This window comes from Miniopterus schreibersii, assembly GCF_964146895.1.
Source record: "Miniopterus schreibersii genome assembly, chromosome: 3".
Taxonomy (NCBI): Eukaryota; Metazoa; Chordata; class Mammalia; order Chiroptera; family Miniopteridae; genus Miniopterus; species Miniopterus schreibersii.
Window position 1 is genome coordinate 9616649 of NC_138103.1, and position 15980 is coordinate 9632628.

At 53.0% G+C, this 15980-nt stretch overlaps 1 protein-coding gene across 5 annotated transcripts in view; it reads right to left on the reverse strand.

Annotated features, from left to right (window-relative positions):
• LMF1 (lipase maturation factor 1) overlaps positions 1-15980 on the reverse strand; it is a 126654-nt gene that overhangs the window by 39018 nt on the left and 71656 nt on the right. For all 5 annotated transcript variants that reach the window (XM_081131609.1, XM_081131610.1, XM_081131608.1 and 2 more), the window contains exon 5: positions 6555-6722. In XM_081131609.1, the coding sequence (XP_080987735.1) occupies positions 6555-6722 (168 nt within the window). The remainder of the gene's footprint in view (positions 1-6554; positions 6723-15980) is intronic.

Sequence of the window (15980 nt, forward strand, 5' to 3'; positions counted from 1 at the left end):
CAATTCCATTTCTGGGTATACAAAGAAATCTAAAATACTAATTCAAAAAGATATACAAATCCTATGTTCATTGCAGGATTATTTACAATAGCCAAGATATAGAAGCAACCTACGTGGTCCATCAATAGATGAGTGGATAAACATGTGGTCCATATATACAATGGAATATTACTTGGTCATAGAAAACAATGAAACTGCTTGGCTGGTGTGGCTCAGTGGTTGAGCACTGACCTAGGAACCAAGAGGTCATGGTTCGAGGTCAGGGCACATGCATGGGTTGTGGGCTCGATCCCCAGTAGGGGGCATGCAGGAGGCAGATGAGATGACTGATGATGTTTCTCTCTCATCGATGTTTCTATCTCACATCCCTCTCCTTTCCTCTCCCCCTAAAAATCAATAAAACCATATTAAAATAAAAAAGAATGAAACCTTACCATTTACATCAACATTGATAGACATAGAGGATATTATGCTAAGTGAAATGAGCTAACCAGAAAAGACAAACACTGTACGGTTTTACTACATGTGGAATCTAAAAAACCCCAAAACAAATGAAAAAACAAGAGAAACAGACTCACAGATACAGAAAACAAGCTGGTAGTTGCCAGATGGGAGCGGTTGGGGGACTGGATGAAAAAGGTGAAGGGATTAAGATGTAAAAACTGGTAGTTACAGAATAGCTGCCGGGGTGTGAAGTACAGCTCGGGGACTATAGTCAGTAATGCTGTATGGCGCCAGGCGGGTATTAGACTTATTGGGGAAGCGCTTCATAAATTATATAAATGTCTAACCATCATGCCGTTCACCTGAAACTAACACAGGACAATACTGAGTGTCACCTGTAATAGGAAAATTCCATGGGACTATCAGTGGGCACATGATGGGTTGCCTTCCCTTTTTATTTTCCAAATCAGTTATTTTCCATTTAAAACAAGAAAAAGTGCCACCAGGGGGACTCTTGGTGCTTCTAGGGGTCCGCTGTCCACTTCAGACATGTGAGGGCCACACCCCAGTGGTATGAACAATCAGCCCTGAGATGTCACCAGGGCTCCTTTAATTGGTGATGCTACAGAGGCTCCAGGGGGCTTTCCCCGGCTTTGATTTGGGACCCTGTCATCTTGCTAGCTGTAATCTGAGCCTTCCTGGGGGACAGACAATCCAGGCTATCCCTGACGATCCACAATTCCACCTGCCCATCGTAAATAAGCTGGTTTGGTGGTGGCCAATACTAGGCAGACTTGACCAGGGCCCTCAGTGAGCAACAGACCCCCAGGGGAGGGGGTACAGCTGCCCAGCACAGGCAGGGATGGGACCCACCTGGGGTCTTCTTCAACTTTTGAAAAAGAGTTGGAAAAAACAACCAGCCATCCCCCAGCCCCACATAAGCACCAGAGAGAGTTCCACATCCCTGCAGCCCTGGTGTTTCCAGCCTGGCCCTGCCTGACGCTGTTGTAGACACAAGCCTGGGCCACTCAAGCGAGGACACAGCACAGCTGGGCCACAGGAGTGAAGACAAAGCACAGCCAGGCCGGGACACCTCCTGGGAGTCAAGCCTTCTTCCTGAGGTTCCGGGTGGCATTGCTGTCCATTCGGCACTGTTATTTTGTGAATAGGAGCTTTGAATGCACACGGTGACCCCAGTCCTGCTTCCTGAAGAGGTCATGTTAGCCCAGCCTCAGCCCTCTGCCTGGTGGCCTGGCAGCTCTGGGTATAGACCTGGGTACAGGAGCCACGTGGGGCCAGCCCCAGAGAGGGTCATCTCTCTGTGCAGCTGCAAGAGCAGTAGCCACACCTGATGCCTGGTCCACATGGCCATGATCCAGAATGTTCTGGTGCAACAAAATTCTCAAGGCCTGACAGTTTTATCTGGGTGAGAACTCAGGAGCGCACTTCGAAATGCATGGCCACATGGCCCTAAGTGACCTCTGAGCAATGCCTGGCCCTCCTGGTTCCTGTCTTAGTGGGTCTGGGTGGGGCAGCCCCAGCACATGCATATTTCCAAAGAACCCCCCGGGTCATTCTAATGTGAGCCCAGCTGGGTGGCCCTGACCTAGAGAACTAGGATTCAACAATTTGGGGGTGAAACCCTGTTTCTAACAGAGCAGCAGAAACCATGGGGACATCACTCGGCTGTGCTCAGTGTCCCCACCTGGCCCATTTCCCTTTATCTGCCCCAACTATCTGGATGGCCATGTTTTTAATAAGAAAAATGGAGTCTGGCGTCATGTGTGTGGCCCCTGTGCGCTGAGGGGGTCGATGATCTTTCTTGGCAACGCTGCATGCAGTGTTTCCTTCAAGGGAAATGAATGGATCACACCATCCATCTGTGTTTACTCCGGCAGGAGGAGCCTTAATTGCACCCTCAGTGCACCATGCAGCTGGCGGGAGACCCGATGGGTCAGTGGCCCAAGACCGGTGCTGGGGTGGCTGGAGCTGGACAGTGGGCAGGAAGATGAGTGGTGAGCGCTGGAATCTTGGGCCCAGGAGATGCTGTAGCAGATGTTCTAGGATGACACAACCCGACCCTGCGGAGGGAGGGCGGGGCTTCTGGAACTCTCTGCTGGGCTCTCCACTTGGATGGCCTTGCAGAGTACACATGTGTGCTCTGTGCTCGTAGGAGACTTTCTGCAGCAGAAGTCCAGAGGCCGGTATCCTATGGCCCCAGTGTGGACAAGGAACTCAGGGCCAGTAGAGGCAGCTCTCTGTACCCACAGCCATCGGGATGGCCCCTGAGAGATGTCCCAGGACTCTGGCCAGTCACAGAGATTAGGATGTGGTGGGAGGTGAAGGGAAATCTGGTCTGGGATCCAGGGTGAGTCTGCACTGACCAGGAGCCTGATGCCTGGCGAATGTCTGCCCTGTGCTAGGATGGGATGTCTGCCCAGCCCCACGGTGGAGGCTGATGACCACCCCCTCCTGGGTCTCCCCCTCAGGCTTGTGGCTGGGCATCAGAGCGGGGTCTGAGGTTGGGGTGGTACGCCTCTCCTAGTAGACAATGGCCTTGCAGAATCCTCTGGAACAGCTGTGTAAACTCAGCGTGGGAGGAGGTGAGGTGTTCACATCCTCAATCCTCTCCCAAGGGAATGAACGGAAACAAATAGAACCAGACACACCTCTTGGGGTCTCAGGCAGAGACAGGAGCTTGGTCCCTGTGGTGCACCTAACACGGGCCACTTCCCAAAGTGAGTGACACGCCCAGCCCACTGCAGCAACCCCACGAAGAGCTGAACACCTGCCATGAGCCTGTGCCCTGTGGCCCCCAAACCTGAGACCCCACACTGTCTGTGAGGGGGCCGGACACGTCACAGCTGGGCCAGCTGGCCATTCATCCTCTCTGCTCTGGACACCTGAGGCCTGACTCCTGAGGGGGCAACAGACCAGGCCTGGGAGAAGAGCCACTGCTCTGGGGTTCTCCTGCCTTGTCCTGGCATGGTGTGGGGCTGGAGAGGACAACATGGGGGACATGCCTGACCAGGGGCTTCCAAGGCCTTCAGGGGGTAGAAGGCAAATATGTGGGCTGGCCTTCTGGAATAATGTCAGCAAGGCCCTTCCCTGCCCAGTGCTTCTGTGCCACCACCGTCTACCACTGTCCAGCAGGGCAGCAGACCCCAGAACTGGGTCAAGACCTACCCATTTGGCCTGAGGCTGCTGGGAGTCATTTATACCTGTTCCCTGAGGCTGCCACTCATCCCCCATCCCTGCCTCCATGTCAGGTGCCCCTGCTGGGCCAGGATTCAGACTTCCTGCCACGCCAGGTTCAGAGAGCTGGACCTGGTGCACCATGAGATTCGAGCCAAGTGCGCTGTGAACAAACAAGGGCAATTCGAGGCCACTGGTTCAATGGTCAATGTAAAGATCTTCCCAGATAGGATTTTCCACATGCACTAGTAACCAAACTTCGTTCAATGGCTTTTTTAGGTAATATGACAGCTTGCTTTTCATTAGTGCTTGTCAAAGCTGGCTTTGGATTACTTGAGCAGAAAGCCAGTTAGAGTAGCCCGAGGGATGCCTGAAGGGTCCCCACAGGCCCAGTGGAGTTTATAGCCCTGAGAGGGTCCCCCTGATTCAACATTTATAAAAGCAGCAAAAGCAATGACTAATTAATGCCCTGCAGCCCCAACAGTGGGTCTCGGTCACCGGGTGGCCGTGAAGTCAGAGCAGCCCTCGTTCCTCCCGAGGCTGTGTGCCGGGCGGGGCCCTCTGAGCTGCCTCGGGAGCTGGCCCTATGTTCTCCATCGGGAGGGGAAGGCGGGAGCCACTGGCTGGGCATCCTCAGACAGCAGGGGAAGGTCCAGCATGAGGTGGCGCCCATGCTGCTGGATACTCAGGCCTCTACCTGGAGCCTCCTCCCACTGGCTTGAGACCACAGAGCATGGGGCCTAACGGTGTGTGCAGTGGGCACGGTGCAGAACGCCCTGGCTGCTGGCCAGGGCCACTCGCCAGCCAGGGCTCTGTATTCAGCCAGCTCTGGATAGTTTATGGATAAACTGTGGTGCATCTAGACAATGGAATACCATTCAGCAATGAAAAGAGATGAGTGCTCCAGCCACAAAAAGACAAGAGGCACCTCAAATGCATATTACTACGTAAAGAAGCCAGCCTGAAAGGCTACATTGTGGGTGATTCTACTACATGACACTCTGGAAAAGGCAAAACGATGGAGACGGTAAACAGATCAGTGGTTTCCAGGGGCTGGGGGGCAGGGGAGGACTGAATCTAGAGCACAGAGGGCTTTTAGGGCAGTGACACTACTCTGTATGATACTACAGTGGTGGACACATGACACTGTACATCTGTCCAAACCCATAGAAAGTACACCCAGAGTGACCTGTAGTGTAAACTATGAACTTCGGTTAACAATGAACTATCAATGTTGGCTCATCAATTATAACCAATGTTCATGATGGGGAAACTGTGCAAGGGGGACAGGGGGATAAGGGAATCCTCTATACTCTCTGCTCAGTTTTCTGTATATCTAAAACTGTTCTAAAAACAGTCGATTAATTAAAAAACAAAAAATAGAGCTAAAATACGGGGGCAGTGAAAGCAGGTGAGCAGGCGGGGCAGAGACAGTAAAACATTCTAAGGCTTTAGGGCCTTCACAGTGGCAAGACGGGTTAAATTTAGACTTTCAGTTAGTTAACTACACATGTACTCACTTGGAAGAAATAGAGTGTATAACTTATTACTTGGAGAGGAAGATAATGGAATGAGTAAAACCTCTGAAGAAAGCTAAAGGGACAAAAAGAAAACAAAGACGTGCAAAGAAACTCCAACACCAGTCGCGATGTGTGGACTTATTACGTAAGAGAACGGACGTCAGCCTCAGTTTGAGAAGAATCCAGCTCCGCTAGGAGCCACACTGGAGAGACGGACACAGGCTGAAAAGGGGTCACAAACCCAGACTTTGCAAATATGAGAATATTATGACTTTTTTTTAGCTAATAAATTTGAAAACATGAAATGGGCAAATTCTCACAAAAATGTTTGCCACTAAAGCTGCCTTCGGGAGAAATGGAAACCCTGTGTGTCCGACAGCCACCAAAGGCATTAATCAGTGGTCACAGAGACCCCTGGAGGCCAGGGGCTCATACAGGAACGCTGCCTCTGTCCCCATGAACTCAGAGAAGGGGGCCAGCCCTCGACGAGCTCCATAGCGACAGCAAAGCCAGAGCAGAACCAGGTAAGGCCAGTACAAGATGAAAAATTACAGACCAGTCTCATTCACTGACAACCATGCAAAATCCAAAGCTGAATGTTAGCAAATCATACCCAGTAACATATTGATATACACAGCACGACCAAGTTGAGTTTATCTTAGGAACGTAAAATTGGTTCAACATTAGCAGTATTGATGCAATTCACCTTATTTACAGATTAAAAACTGGTGGACAAAAACCCATTTGTTAAAATTCAACATTCATTCATGACTAAAAATACCCCAAACAAAACTCATAAAACAAAACTTCCTAGTAAACTGGAAATAGAAGACGACTTGGTAAAGGCAGCCACAAAAACCAACCAACCGAACCACCTATAGTCACATCTCACTAGGCCAGGGAGCATCTCCTTTGGAATCGGGGGAGCCCAGTCCTGCCGCCTGCTGCACCTGCAACCTGACACCGCAGACGAGGGAGAGACGGGAGCATGACCAGTGAAGTCACAGGGCTCCGACATTACAGCATGTAGGTGACTCAATAAAAACAAACACACGCATGCCCTGGCCGGTTTGGCTCAGTGGTTAGAGTGTAGGCCCATGGACTGAAGGGTCCTGGGTTCGATTCCAGCCAAGGGCATGTACCTCAGTTGTAGGCTCGATCCCCAGCCCTGGTCAGGGTGAGTGCGGGAGGCAACCAATTGATGTGTCTCTCTCACATCGATGTTTCTCTCTCTCTGTCCCTTCCACTCTCTCTGGAAAGCAATGGAAAAAATATCCTCAGGTGAAGATTAAAAACAAACAAAAAAGCAGGACACAGAAATTTAAAATCCTAACAGTGTTTTTCCTGGGCACTGACAAGCGATGCCCACATTCCCCGGGCTCCGCAGTGACTCACCTGGAAGAAGATCTGTAGGGCGCCGTGGAGGACGCACATCCGCCGTCCGAGGAAGATGAAGAATGGCACCACGAGCTCCAGGAAGTGGTTGCTGAGCGTCTCGAAGCGGTGGACCCACCACGGGGAATGGTGCAGAAAGTAGGCCATGGGGTTGGGCACCGGCTGCGTCTGTGGGGCAGGAGGAGGCCTGTGAGCCGCACCCTAAGCCCACCCCCAGGGGCCCAGCCTGCCTACGCTGCCTGTGCGGTGCCCACCGGCCGGTGGAGGATGGCACGGGGGCTTTTGGGGGAAGGCAGTGTCTGGGACTGTCCTGCTTGGGAAAGACATGGGGGAGGCTGGTGCCATGGCAGCTCACACGCTACCAAGACCCGAATCACCAGGACAGGGGTGATGGGAGCATGCATCTAGGCCTTCTTGGGGTGCACATCAGAGGCACCCTGCCTGCCTGGTTTCCGGTAATTCTGACATGGACCCATTCAGGGGCCCCGAAGGCCCTGCTTACATGGGGGCTCAGATGCTGAGGGAAAGCCTATGGGGAGAGCCCTGAGCAGCACTGGGCACTGGAGAGCCCCGTGCGAGGAGAGGGTGCTGGTGGAGGGGGCGGAACTGTGGGAGCCTGTCTCAGGTGAATGCTCGCGTGGGGTTGGTTTCTGCTTGAAGGGCAATGAAGGCTGGGGGAGCAGGGTCCCGGCCCCGAGTGTGTGTGCTCCTGGGAACACGTGTTTGAAGCAGGTGGGCGCAATGCTACCCAGGAGGCCTGAGTGTTGACTCAGCCGTGGCGTTGGCCGCCCCAGGGCCCACCAAGACAGGCTCTGTACCTTTGACCACAAAGCCCTGTGCTCCCCCAGCCCCCATCTGTAGCTAAGCTGGAAGTAGGCCATGCAGAAGGCCATGTGGCCATCAACGCTCAGAGCCGCCAACTGTGCCAACACTGTGTGGCGCTGGGTACGTTCCTACCCACGATGGCCTGGACACGCCTTGAACTGGGCTCACTGCCCCGTCAGAGAGGACCCAGTGTGACATTCCACCATCAGTGAAGGGCATGGGTCTCACTGTACACAGGGGACACCGGGCATTGGTGGCTCCAGACCCAGGAGGACCTGCTGTACCACCTCTAACATGAACTGGCTCCCTTTCCCATCTTCGGAGAGTGTGACGATTCGTGAAGGGTGCAGAGGTCCACTGTGCCCACCTCCCTCCCCTCCCCCAGGCCAAGCTTCCAAACACACATGCACCCTTCTCGCTCCTGGGGACTTTGTCCTCCGTGCGCCCCCACACCCCCACACAGAGGCCGCCGTGTGGGTGATGACAGCCACCGTCAGGGAAAGGCTGGGCCAAACAGACAATTGGGTAGTAGCTGTTGTGCCAGCATGGCTCCAGTTTTGAAACTTAAAGATGTTTCTGATAATATTAAATGGACTTGACCTTGTCACAGATGGTTTAGATCCCAGAGGAAGGAAGCGCCTCCTGCAGCTGCCACTGGAGTGCTGACCCCAGCCCCTTGTGACCTGCTCCTCTCAGGCCCCTCAGCATTGGCTGTGGTTGCAGCCTGGCTCTTACCTCTGCCCTGGGCATGCTTCCTCTCATATTTGCTGTGGACACAAGGAAGTCCCTGTCCTGCTGGTCTCCTACTGTGCGACGGGCCCAGGGAGGTGACTACTGAGTATGAGGAGACACTGGTCAAAGAGCAAGAGCCTGCGTGCCCTGAAGAGTGTGGGCCTTCTCACCTGACACTCAGGGTGGCGGGAATGAATGAGAGGCAGAGGTAGGAAGTCATGAAAATGGTGGCGCCCCAAGCTGACTGGCCACCCTGCAGCTCAGAGGCAGGACAGTAGCTGTGGGAGGGTCGCTGTCCCATCTGGGAAAGTGTTTTCCTGCTAACTTTTCACTTGGATGCGATTTCTGACTTACAGAGAAGTTACAAGAATAGTAAAGAAAATCCCCGAGCCCACGAATGCTTCCGTTCTGCCACCCCCGTCCTCCTCTTGCCACAGGTGGGTCCTCTGCACCACCTGGGAGTCAGCTGAACGTGCGCCCGGCACCCTGAGGAACGGCAGCGGGAACCTCCCCAGAGAAGGGCGCTCTCCTCTGCGCAGCGCCCATCACGACTCGGGACTTAGGAGTGTGCTGCTGTCTGTCAGCTGTGCGTCTTACTCCTCCAGTTGCCTGAATATGTCACTTAAACAAAATCACGCTTTGCTGATTCCTGCCGGAGTCAATCGTTCCGGTGGCATTTGAACAGTGAGTTCTGCATGGCTTCTGCATGGCGGTCCACTGCAAGGAGCAGCTGTCCCACCTCTCTGTGCATTTACTGGTGCCAGTGTGGACAGTGGGTTATTTTATTCTGTGGGTTACAGTCATGTGTGTTGATGGTCCATACCACTTTCTGAGCATTTTCCTACTTTCTGGCACTAAACATGCTCTGGGGTCACCTGAACCCCTCCTTGCCCACCCCTGGGCACAGCTGTCCCTCCCAGGAGCTGGGTCCTTCTGATTGAGGCTGGACTCAGCCTGGCCAGGCATCACTATCTCTGGGGTGCTCAGCAGGCAGAGCTGGGAACCAGACATGTGACTACGTCTCATCTGACCCTGCATCCACACCAACCTAGCTCACCAATCTCTGCATCTAACTGTACTCTGAGTGGGTTTCTGCAGCTCTGGGGGGTGAGCAGCAGGCCTCTCCTAGCCTTTGCCCCAGGGGCTCCCAGAAACTAGAGCCTGTCCCACTTGTGCATGGGGAGGGAGAGTAAGATTGGGGGGTAAGATGGAGAAGCATGCCCTCCTGGGGGGGGCGCACAGGGGTAGAGGGCAAGTGGGACTATCAGGGGCATTTCTGTTCACAGGCCTGCGCTTCCTGACCACGGATTTGCCACATGCCAGGTACTGCCTGAGCAGAGAGAAACCCCTATGGTCCTAAAGTTGCAGATATTCTGGTGGTTAACAGTAATTTCACTCAAAACCAGAAAAAGCCATCAAAATTAGTTCCAAATGTTTCAGCTTTTAAAAAACACACAAAAATCAGAGCTCTCTGGATACAGTATGTGTGGACACAGTGTGTACACACGTGTGCATGTGCAAGCCCACCCCAAGGCGCCTGTGGCCCCTGGACAGGAATGTGTACCGGGCACCCAGCACCTGGGCTGGAGCTGTGTCGATGGGGCCAGAGCGGCCAGGAGGTGGGTTTTCAGGCTCGGGGCAGGCATCGCCTGCAAGAGCCCATCCGGAGAGGGGACCCTGTTACCTAGGCTTGTTCTCTACTGGCAGCACCAGGAAGAAGGCCCAAACCAGCACATGGTGACAGAACCACTACTCCTTGTTCCCCCCAAGTCAGGATGAGCCCCTCGGCCCAATTTCAGAAAGTGGCTTGGCGACGAACCAACTCTCGGTAGCGCATGCAGGAAAGGGCAGCAGGCCGCTTGGCTCTGGTTTTTGCAGAGGGACAGTGGATCCTGCACACTTCTTTGTTGGTAAAAGGCCCTGCTTTTACCAACAGTTGGATCTAGCCAGGGAAAGTGAGTTTTGACAAGATGGCCGTGTCCTGCCCGTGGTGAATAGGAGCCCCTTGCCCATTCTGGCTGCCCCCAGGGGCTCCTGTCATCAACACAGCCTCCTCCACTCACAGCCACCAGACATAGAAAGAAGGCAGAGGCCTAGGGCCTTCTGCACCCCCTACCCCACTCCATAAGCGAAGGAGGGCGTCGTTAAAGCAGGCAGGATGGTATGACAATGTATCCATGGCTACCTTAGCATCATCACTGGCTCCAGGCTGAGCTGGCCCTGACCCACTTATCTGGGTGGCGTAGACACCCTGAGTTCCACCCGTGGAGATGTGGCCAACCCAGGTCTCCAGCAGCACAGATGTGGGTCTGAGGACCTTCTCTTCTCACCCCCAGGGCCCTTGTTGAAAAGGGCACCATGCGCCCAGGCTAGAGACACCGGATTTTATAAATCCAGTTCATGGCCTGAGTGCAGGGACTTCGCTGGCTTGGAGTTTGCAGCCACACAACAAGGATGTGGGGCACCTGGGGCTGAGAGTGGCTCCAGCTGCCAGCCAGCTGGGAAACACAGGCTCTGAGCAGAAATATCCCTGACAATCCTGTTTGTCCCCCCAGTCTCGGAGTCACCCACAGGGACAGCCATGGGCACGTTAGGGCCTGGGTGTCGTGCGGCTCAATCCTGCGCCCAGAGGTGGGGGGCTGGATGTGCACAAGGCCCACCTGCCCATGCTGCCTTTAGGCCCTGTTTTGTCTTTCCTGAAGTTTCTGCTATGCCCAGCCCCCCAACCCCAGCACCCAGGGGTAGCTGATACTCCGGTGAGCTGGAAGGCAAAGGCCCTCTCCGGGAGGCACTGGGCACACAGGCAGGGCTCCCAGGACACCACCTCCCTGTTCACTGTCACCTCGCCCTGACTGCCCTGGATGGCTGGGCCCGTGTCCCTCGCCTTTCAGAGCAGGCTGTCCAAGGTGGACCGATGAGCAAAAAGGACTCTGCACCAGCTGTGCAGAGAGGCCTGCGGAGCCTTATTTGAAACGCCTGCGTGGGGAGGACCTGCACTGGGCTCCTCACTCTCAGCTCCCAGCGAGCGAACAAAGGAGAGAAGCATCCCGGGGGGGGGGACAAGCCGACGGCCCGGGAGAGAACGTGCTGCTGCGACCTCCAGAGCAGTCAGGGCCGAGCATCCCGAAGCGCGGTCCCTTCTCCAGCGGCGTGGGGCCTCTGTCCGGAGGGGTTTCTCAGGAGCCTGTGTGGAAATTCCACGTGCGCCTCCCCGAGGGGCAGCCCCTGCTACTTGTACGGTGCGCACGAAAATGAGAAAAATAAACAGTTCGCTTGTCGCTTGCTCAGAGCCGGGGAAGGAAGCCAGACCCCGCACTGAGTGATGCTGGAGGGGGGGCGCCTGCACATTCCCCGTCTTTGGAAGGAACAGCAGCAGAGAGGTGGGGTGCTGGTGGCAGAGATCAGATCTAATGACATCCCCTAAGTGTTTCCAAAAGAAAGAAACAGCCTGGGCTCCAAAAGAGTAAATCACCAAGCGGTGCCCACGACCCAGCAAACAGAACCTGCTGTGGGCTGCACGGCCGCTGCTGTTCTCACAGCCACCATGGCCACCTCCGGGCAGCGCTCCTTACTTTCCACTAAGGTTCAATGGCCCAACCTGTCCCTCAGGAGCAGGGCACCTGGGGCAGAGCCACCCAGTCGGGGCTTCAGTGCTTTTCATTTCCTGAACATAAATCCATGTTTCTGTGGTTGCCCCAGACCTGTAGGAATCGCATCGCAGGGACGGGGGATGTTTCCCAGGCTGTGTGAGTCATTTTATGTCCCCATTGAAGCCTCAGCAGCCTCTGGGAGCCTGGACAGAGGACTTGAATGCTAGCTAAGGTGGCACCCCAGGTTTGATCAGGGTAAGGACATGACCCACATCTAAGGAGCTGGGACAGCTGCTGCAAGTTCATGCTACCTCAGATTTATGTGACGTTTCTCAGCTCCCACAGGTGAGGTGCTGTGAAGGAGAGAACACGCTCAATGGAAACACCGAGCCAGTGGCACATGGGCACAGTGGGGGGCTGGAAGGCCAGTTGCTCCCCACTCCTGGGGAGGTATGGAGCGATACTGCAGGTGGGAGCCCCAAGGCGGGCCCTGCACCCTCAGCCACGCGGGGCTTCACGGCACCATGTAAATGAGAACAAATGCGGTGATTGTGACATTAGCAGTCCCTGACAACATGGAATTCCTTGAAAGGAAGGCTCTATTTTCCGAGGGCCCCGCTCCCTAAGGAGCACCAAGCTTCGGCTCCTTGTGTGGATTTATGACCTGCCAGGAGGCGGGTGTGTGCGGGTGGGGCCTGCTCTGTGCGCTGACCCCTAAAGACACTTGGCCCTGCTGGTCTGGGCCGCCCCACTGGGAGGGTCTCAAGGCCTCCCTTCTCCTGCAAACCCAGGACAGTTTTATTTCTGTTTGCACTGAGCTGGAAAAAAACACCATGTCGTAAAATTTGGTTGTAAACCGTGGAAGTGGCGACTGGAGCATCACACCCCATAAAGCATGGGAAGGAGTGCCCAGCGCCGCCTGCGACGCGCTCACTTACAGGGAGGGCCATGTGTCCGGAGCACAGCCCAGCCCAGGCGCAACAGCCCAGACCCTTGCAGCATTTTACAAGAGGGTCCCTTAAAGAGAGACAGTTCTAAATTATGAAAACATGATGAAAATATGAAGAGTGATGAAAACTGTTCAGGGATTTAGAAGGTAACAAATCTTTCGGGAACAATGTCACTTCCTGTTGGGGGACAAGTGCTCTCCCCTGACACCCGCCCCCGGCCCTCAGTGAGGAGTCCAAGAAGAACAGAAATGTTTTTTTTCCAGCCAGTTTCCCATTTTAGGGACTATAAATTATGTGTCTGGGGTTTTAATGAGAAAGGGAACACACGTGATTCTTGTCTGAAGAATGAATTTCTTAAACTCTCAAGCTCCACTTGTTCCCTTTTAACAGAAAACCCTGTGGGTTGTACTCCCTCCCCACTGATCCAGGACCCCTGTCCCTCGAAGACCGAAGAGCCGGGAGGTGAGTTTGCGGGGTGCGCCCTCGGATACTGTGGGTGTTGATGTGTGTCCTGAGGACATGGGGGTGTCTGTGTGTTGGTGGCTCCCCGATGGGAGGGGAAGGGGACATACCATGTACCTTGTCAAGTGAGGATCTTAGGATAAAAGGGTAAGATCTACTATGGGTTGTCACATGCAGCTGGTAGCTGACCCTGATGTTGGGGCCGAAGGTCCCTCCCACAAGGCACAGCTGATGTGCTGGGGTGGCCCCTTGGTACTCGCCTTGTGAACCGAGCCTCCCCATGGCTGCTTCCCACCTCCCACCAAGGCGACTGGGATGGAGAAAAGAACAAGTTATAAATGTGGGCTGAACAACAGTGCCCGCAGCCCGGGACGCTGTGAAGGACAGTGGGCAGCGTGCCATCAGGGTCTCATCGTGGTGGCTCCTGGAGCTGCCACCCACAGGCCCAGCGCACGCAGCCCCCGACTCAGGGTGAGCCTGGGTCCCAGCGAGGCCGCTGGCGCAGCATCCTGAGGGCACTGAAATAAGCCTGTTAACCTGGCATCCTGTACCCGCCAAAGACCTCTTTCAGAGCCAGAGGGGGGAGGCTGAAGGACTCCTCACCGGTGCACCCGCACGCTGGGGGGCGCTGGCCTGTGGAAGACAGACCCGGGGCGAAGAAAACTGGGAACGGCGAGCGTGTGGATAAACGTGCGAGATTATTTTTCCTATTTAATGGAACACCTTTAAAGGGTAAGTTGACTGTTTAAACAAAAATAATAACGCCCTAGCTGGTTTGGCTCAGCGGTTAGAGCACCGACCCACGAGCTGAAGGGTCCCGGGTTTGATTCCAGTCAAGGGCACGCACCTCGGCTGCACGGTCGTTCCTGGCCCTGGCTGGGGTGAGTGAGGGGGCGACCCATTGGGGTGTCTCTCTCCCATCGGTGTTCCTCTCTCTCCCCCCTTCTGCTCCCCCACTCTCTCTGAAAAGCAATGGAAAAAATACCCTCAGGTGGGGATTAAAATGAATGAATGAATGAATGAATGAATGAATAAATAAATAATAACATGGTATGTGGTTTGTGTAAAAGTAAACGTATGACAACACTAGCAAAAAGGCCAGGAGGGAAAAGGGGGAGAACATCATTGTCATGTGTTTGTTCTTTTATGAACAAACAAGTTCATGTAACTTGAAGGCAAGCTGTGATGAATTAAAGATTTATACTATAAACCCTAAAACAACCACAAAAGTAAAACAACAAAGAGTTATAGCTAATAAGCCAAGAAGGGAAATAAAAAGGAGTCATAAAAAACATTCAACTAACCCAAAAGCAGCAGAAAAAGATGAAAAAGAAATAAAGACTGAAACTTAATGTATCAAAGATCACATTCAATGCAAATGACCTAAATACACAATTAAAAGGCAGAATTTGTCAGACAATAAAAAACGAGCCTCAACAACATGCTGCCCATAAGAGACACACTTCAAATGTGAAGACACATGAGGTTAAAAGTGAAAGCTTGAAAAAAACGCATACCATGCAGACAGTAGTAAAAAAAAACAAACTAAAAAAAACTAGAGTCATTATATTAATATCAGACAAAGAAACTTCAGAGCAAATAATATCATCAGGAATAAAAGGTCATTTCATAATGCTAAAGGGGTTAGCTCATCGGGAGGCCACACACTCAAACATTTATATATCTATTACAGGGTTTTAAAATACACAAAGCAAAAATGGATAGAACTGCAAGCAGATACAGACAAATCCACATCTCCAGTCAGATTTTAACCCCCGTCTCAATACTTGATAGGACAAATAGACAAAAGATAAGTAAGGATATAGAAGACCTGAAAAACACTATTGACCAACTTGAATTACTGAACATTACAGGACACAGAATGCACACTCCTTTTTAGGCTCACATGGGACAGTCACTAAGATAGACCATATTCTGGGCCACAAAACAAGTCTGAAAAAGTTTTAAAAGATTCAAGTCACATTCTGTATATTCTCTGACAAGGAATTAAATTCGACATCAATAACAGAAAGATGGCTGGAAAAATTCTCATATTTGGAAACTCAGCTACATACTCTAACTGGCTTTCATGGAGTTTACATTCCAGTGTAAAGTATGTCACCTAATTCACATAACAACCGTGGAGTTATTATCAGTCTAAAGTTGGGGAAACAGAATTTGAGCAGTTAGGTAACTTGCTCAGGATCACACAAGCCAGAAGTGGGTACCCTGAGAAGGCAGGCAGTGCAGGTCTGTATGGAATGATTTGGACCTGGGTTCAAGTTTGGGCGCTACTGTTCTGGAGCTACTGTTCTGGAGCAATGGCCATCACTGACCCTGAGGCTGCACCCTCACCTTTCACAGTCTTGGCCTTGGTCTGGTGGGGCTGGTCCTTCTGGGTGTTCTCAGGGCATGGGCCCCACCAAAACCACCCTGTGATCAGTCATCCAGCCAGGCCCTGTCCCCCTGCTGGCCCTGACATTCTCCAAGCCCAGCACCAACTACCCCTCTCCAGTCCCCAATACACATATAAACACCCTCTACTTACAAAATCAACAAACTGCCAGTGGACAAAGCAAATAAGCTGTAACTCCCAACCTACTGGAGGTAATAGTCACAGTTTCTATCAAGTTAACATTTACAGCTTTCACGGTAACGTCAACCTTGATTCAAATTATTTCCAGATTGGTGGACCCCCATCCAATTATGGCACAAAACAGCTGGTAGCCCAGGTCCCAGGACAGCAATTAAAAGTAGGACCTACTGGCCCAAGACACAAACAGAAGCCACCCGTGCTGGGAGTGGGCCTGGAACGCAGGAGAATGGAGGCTCTGCTCTGCTGGTGCATGGGGTTGGCAGGGCAGCCC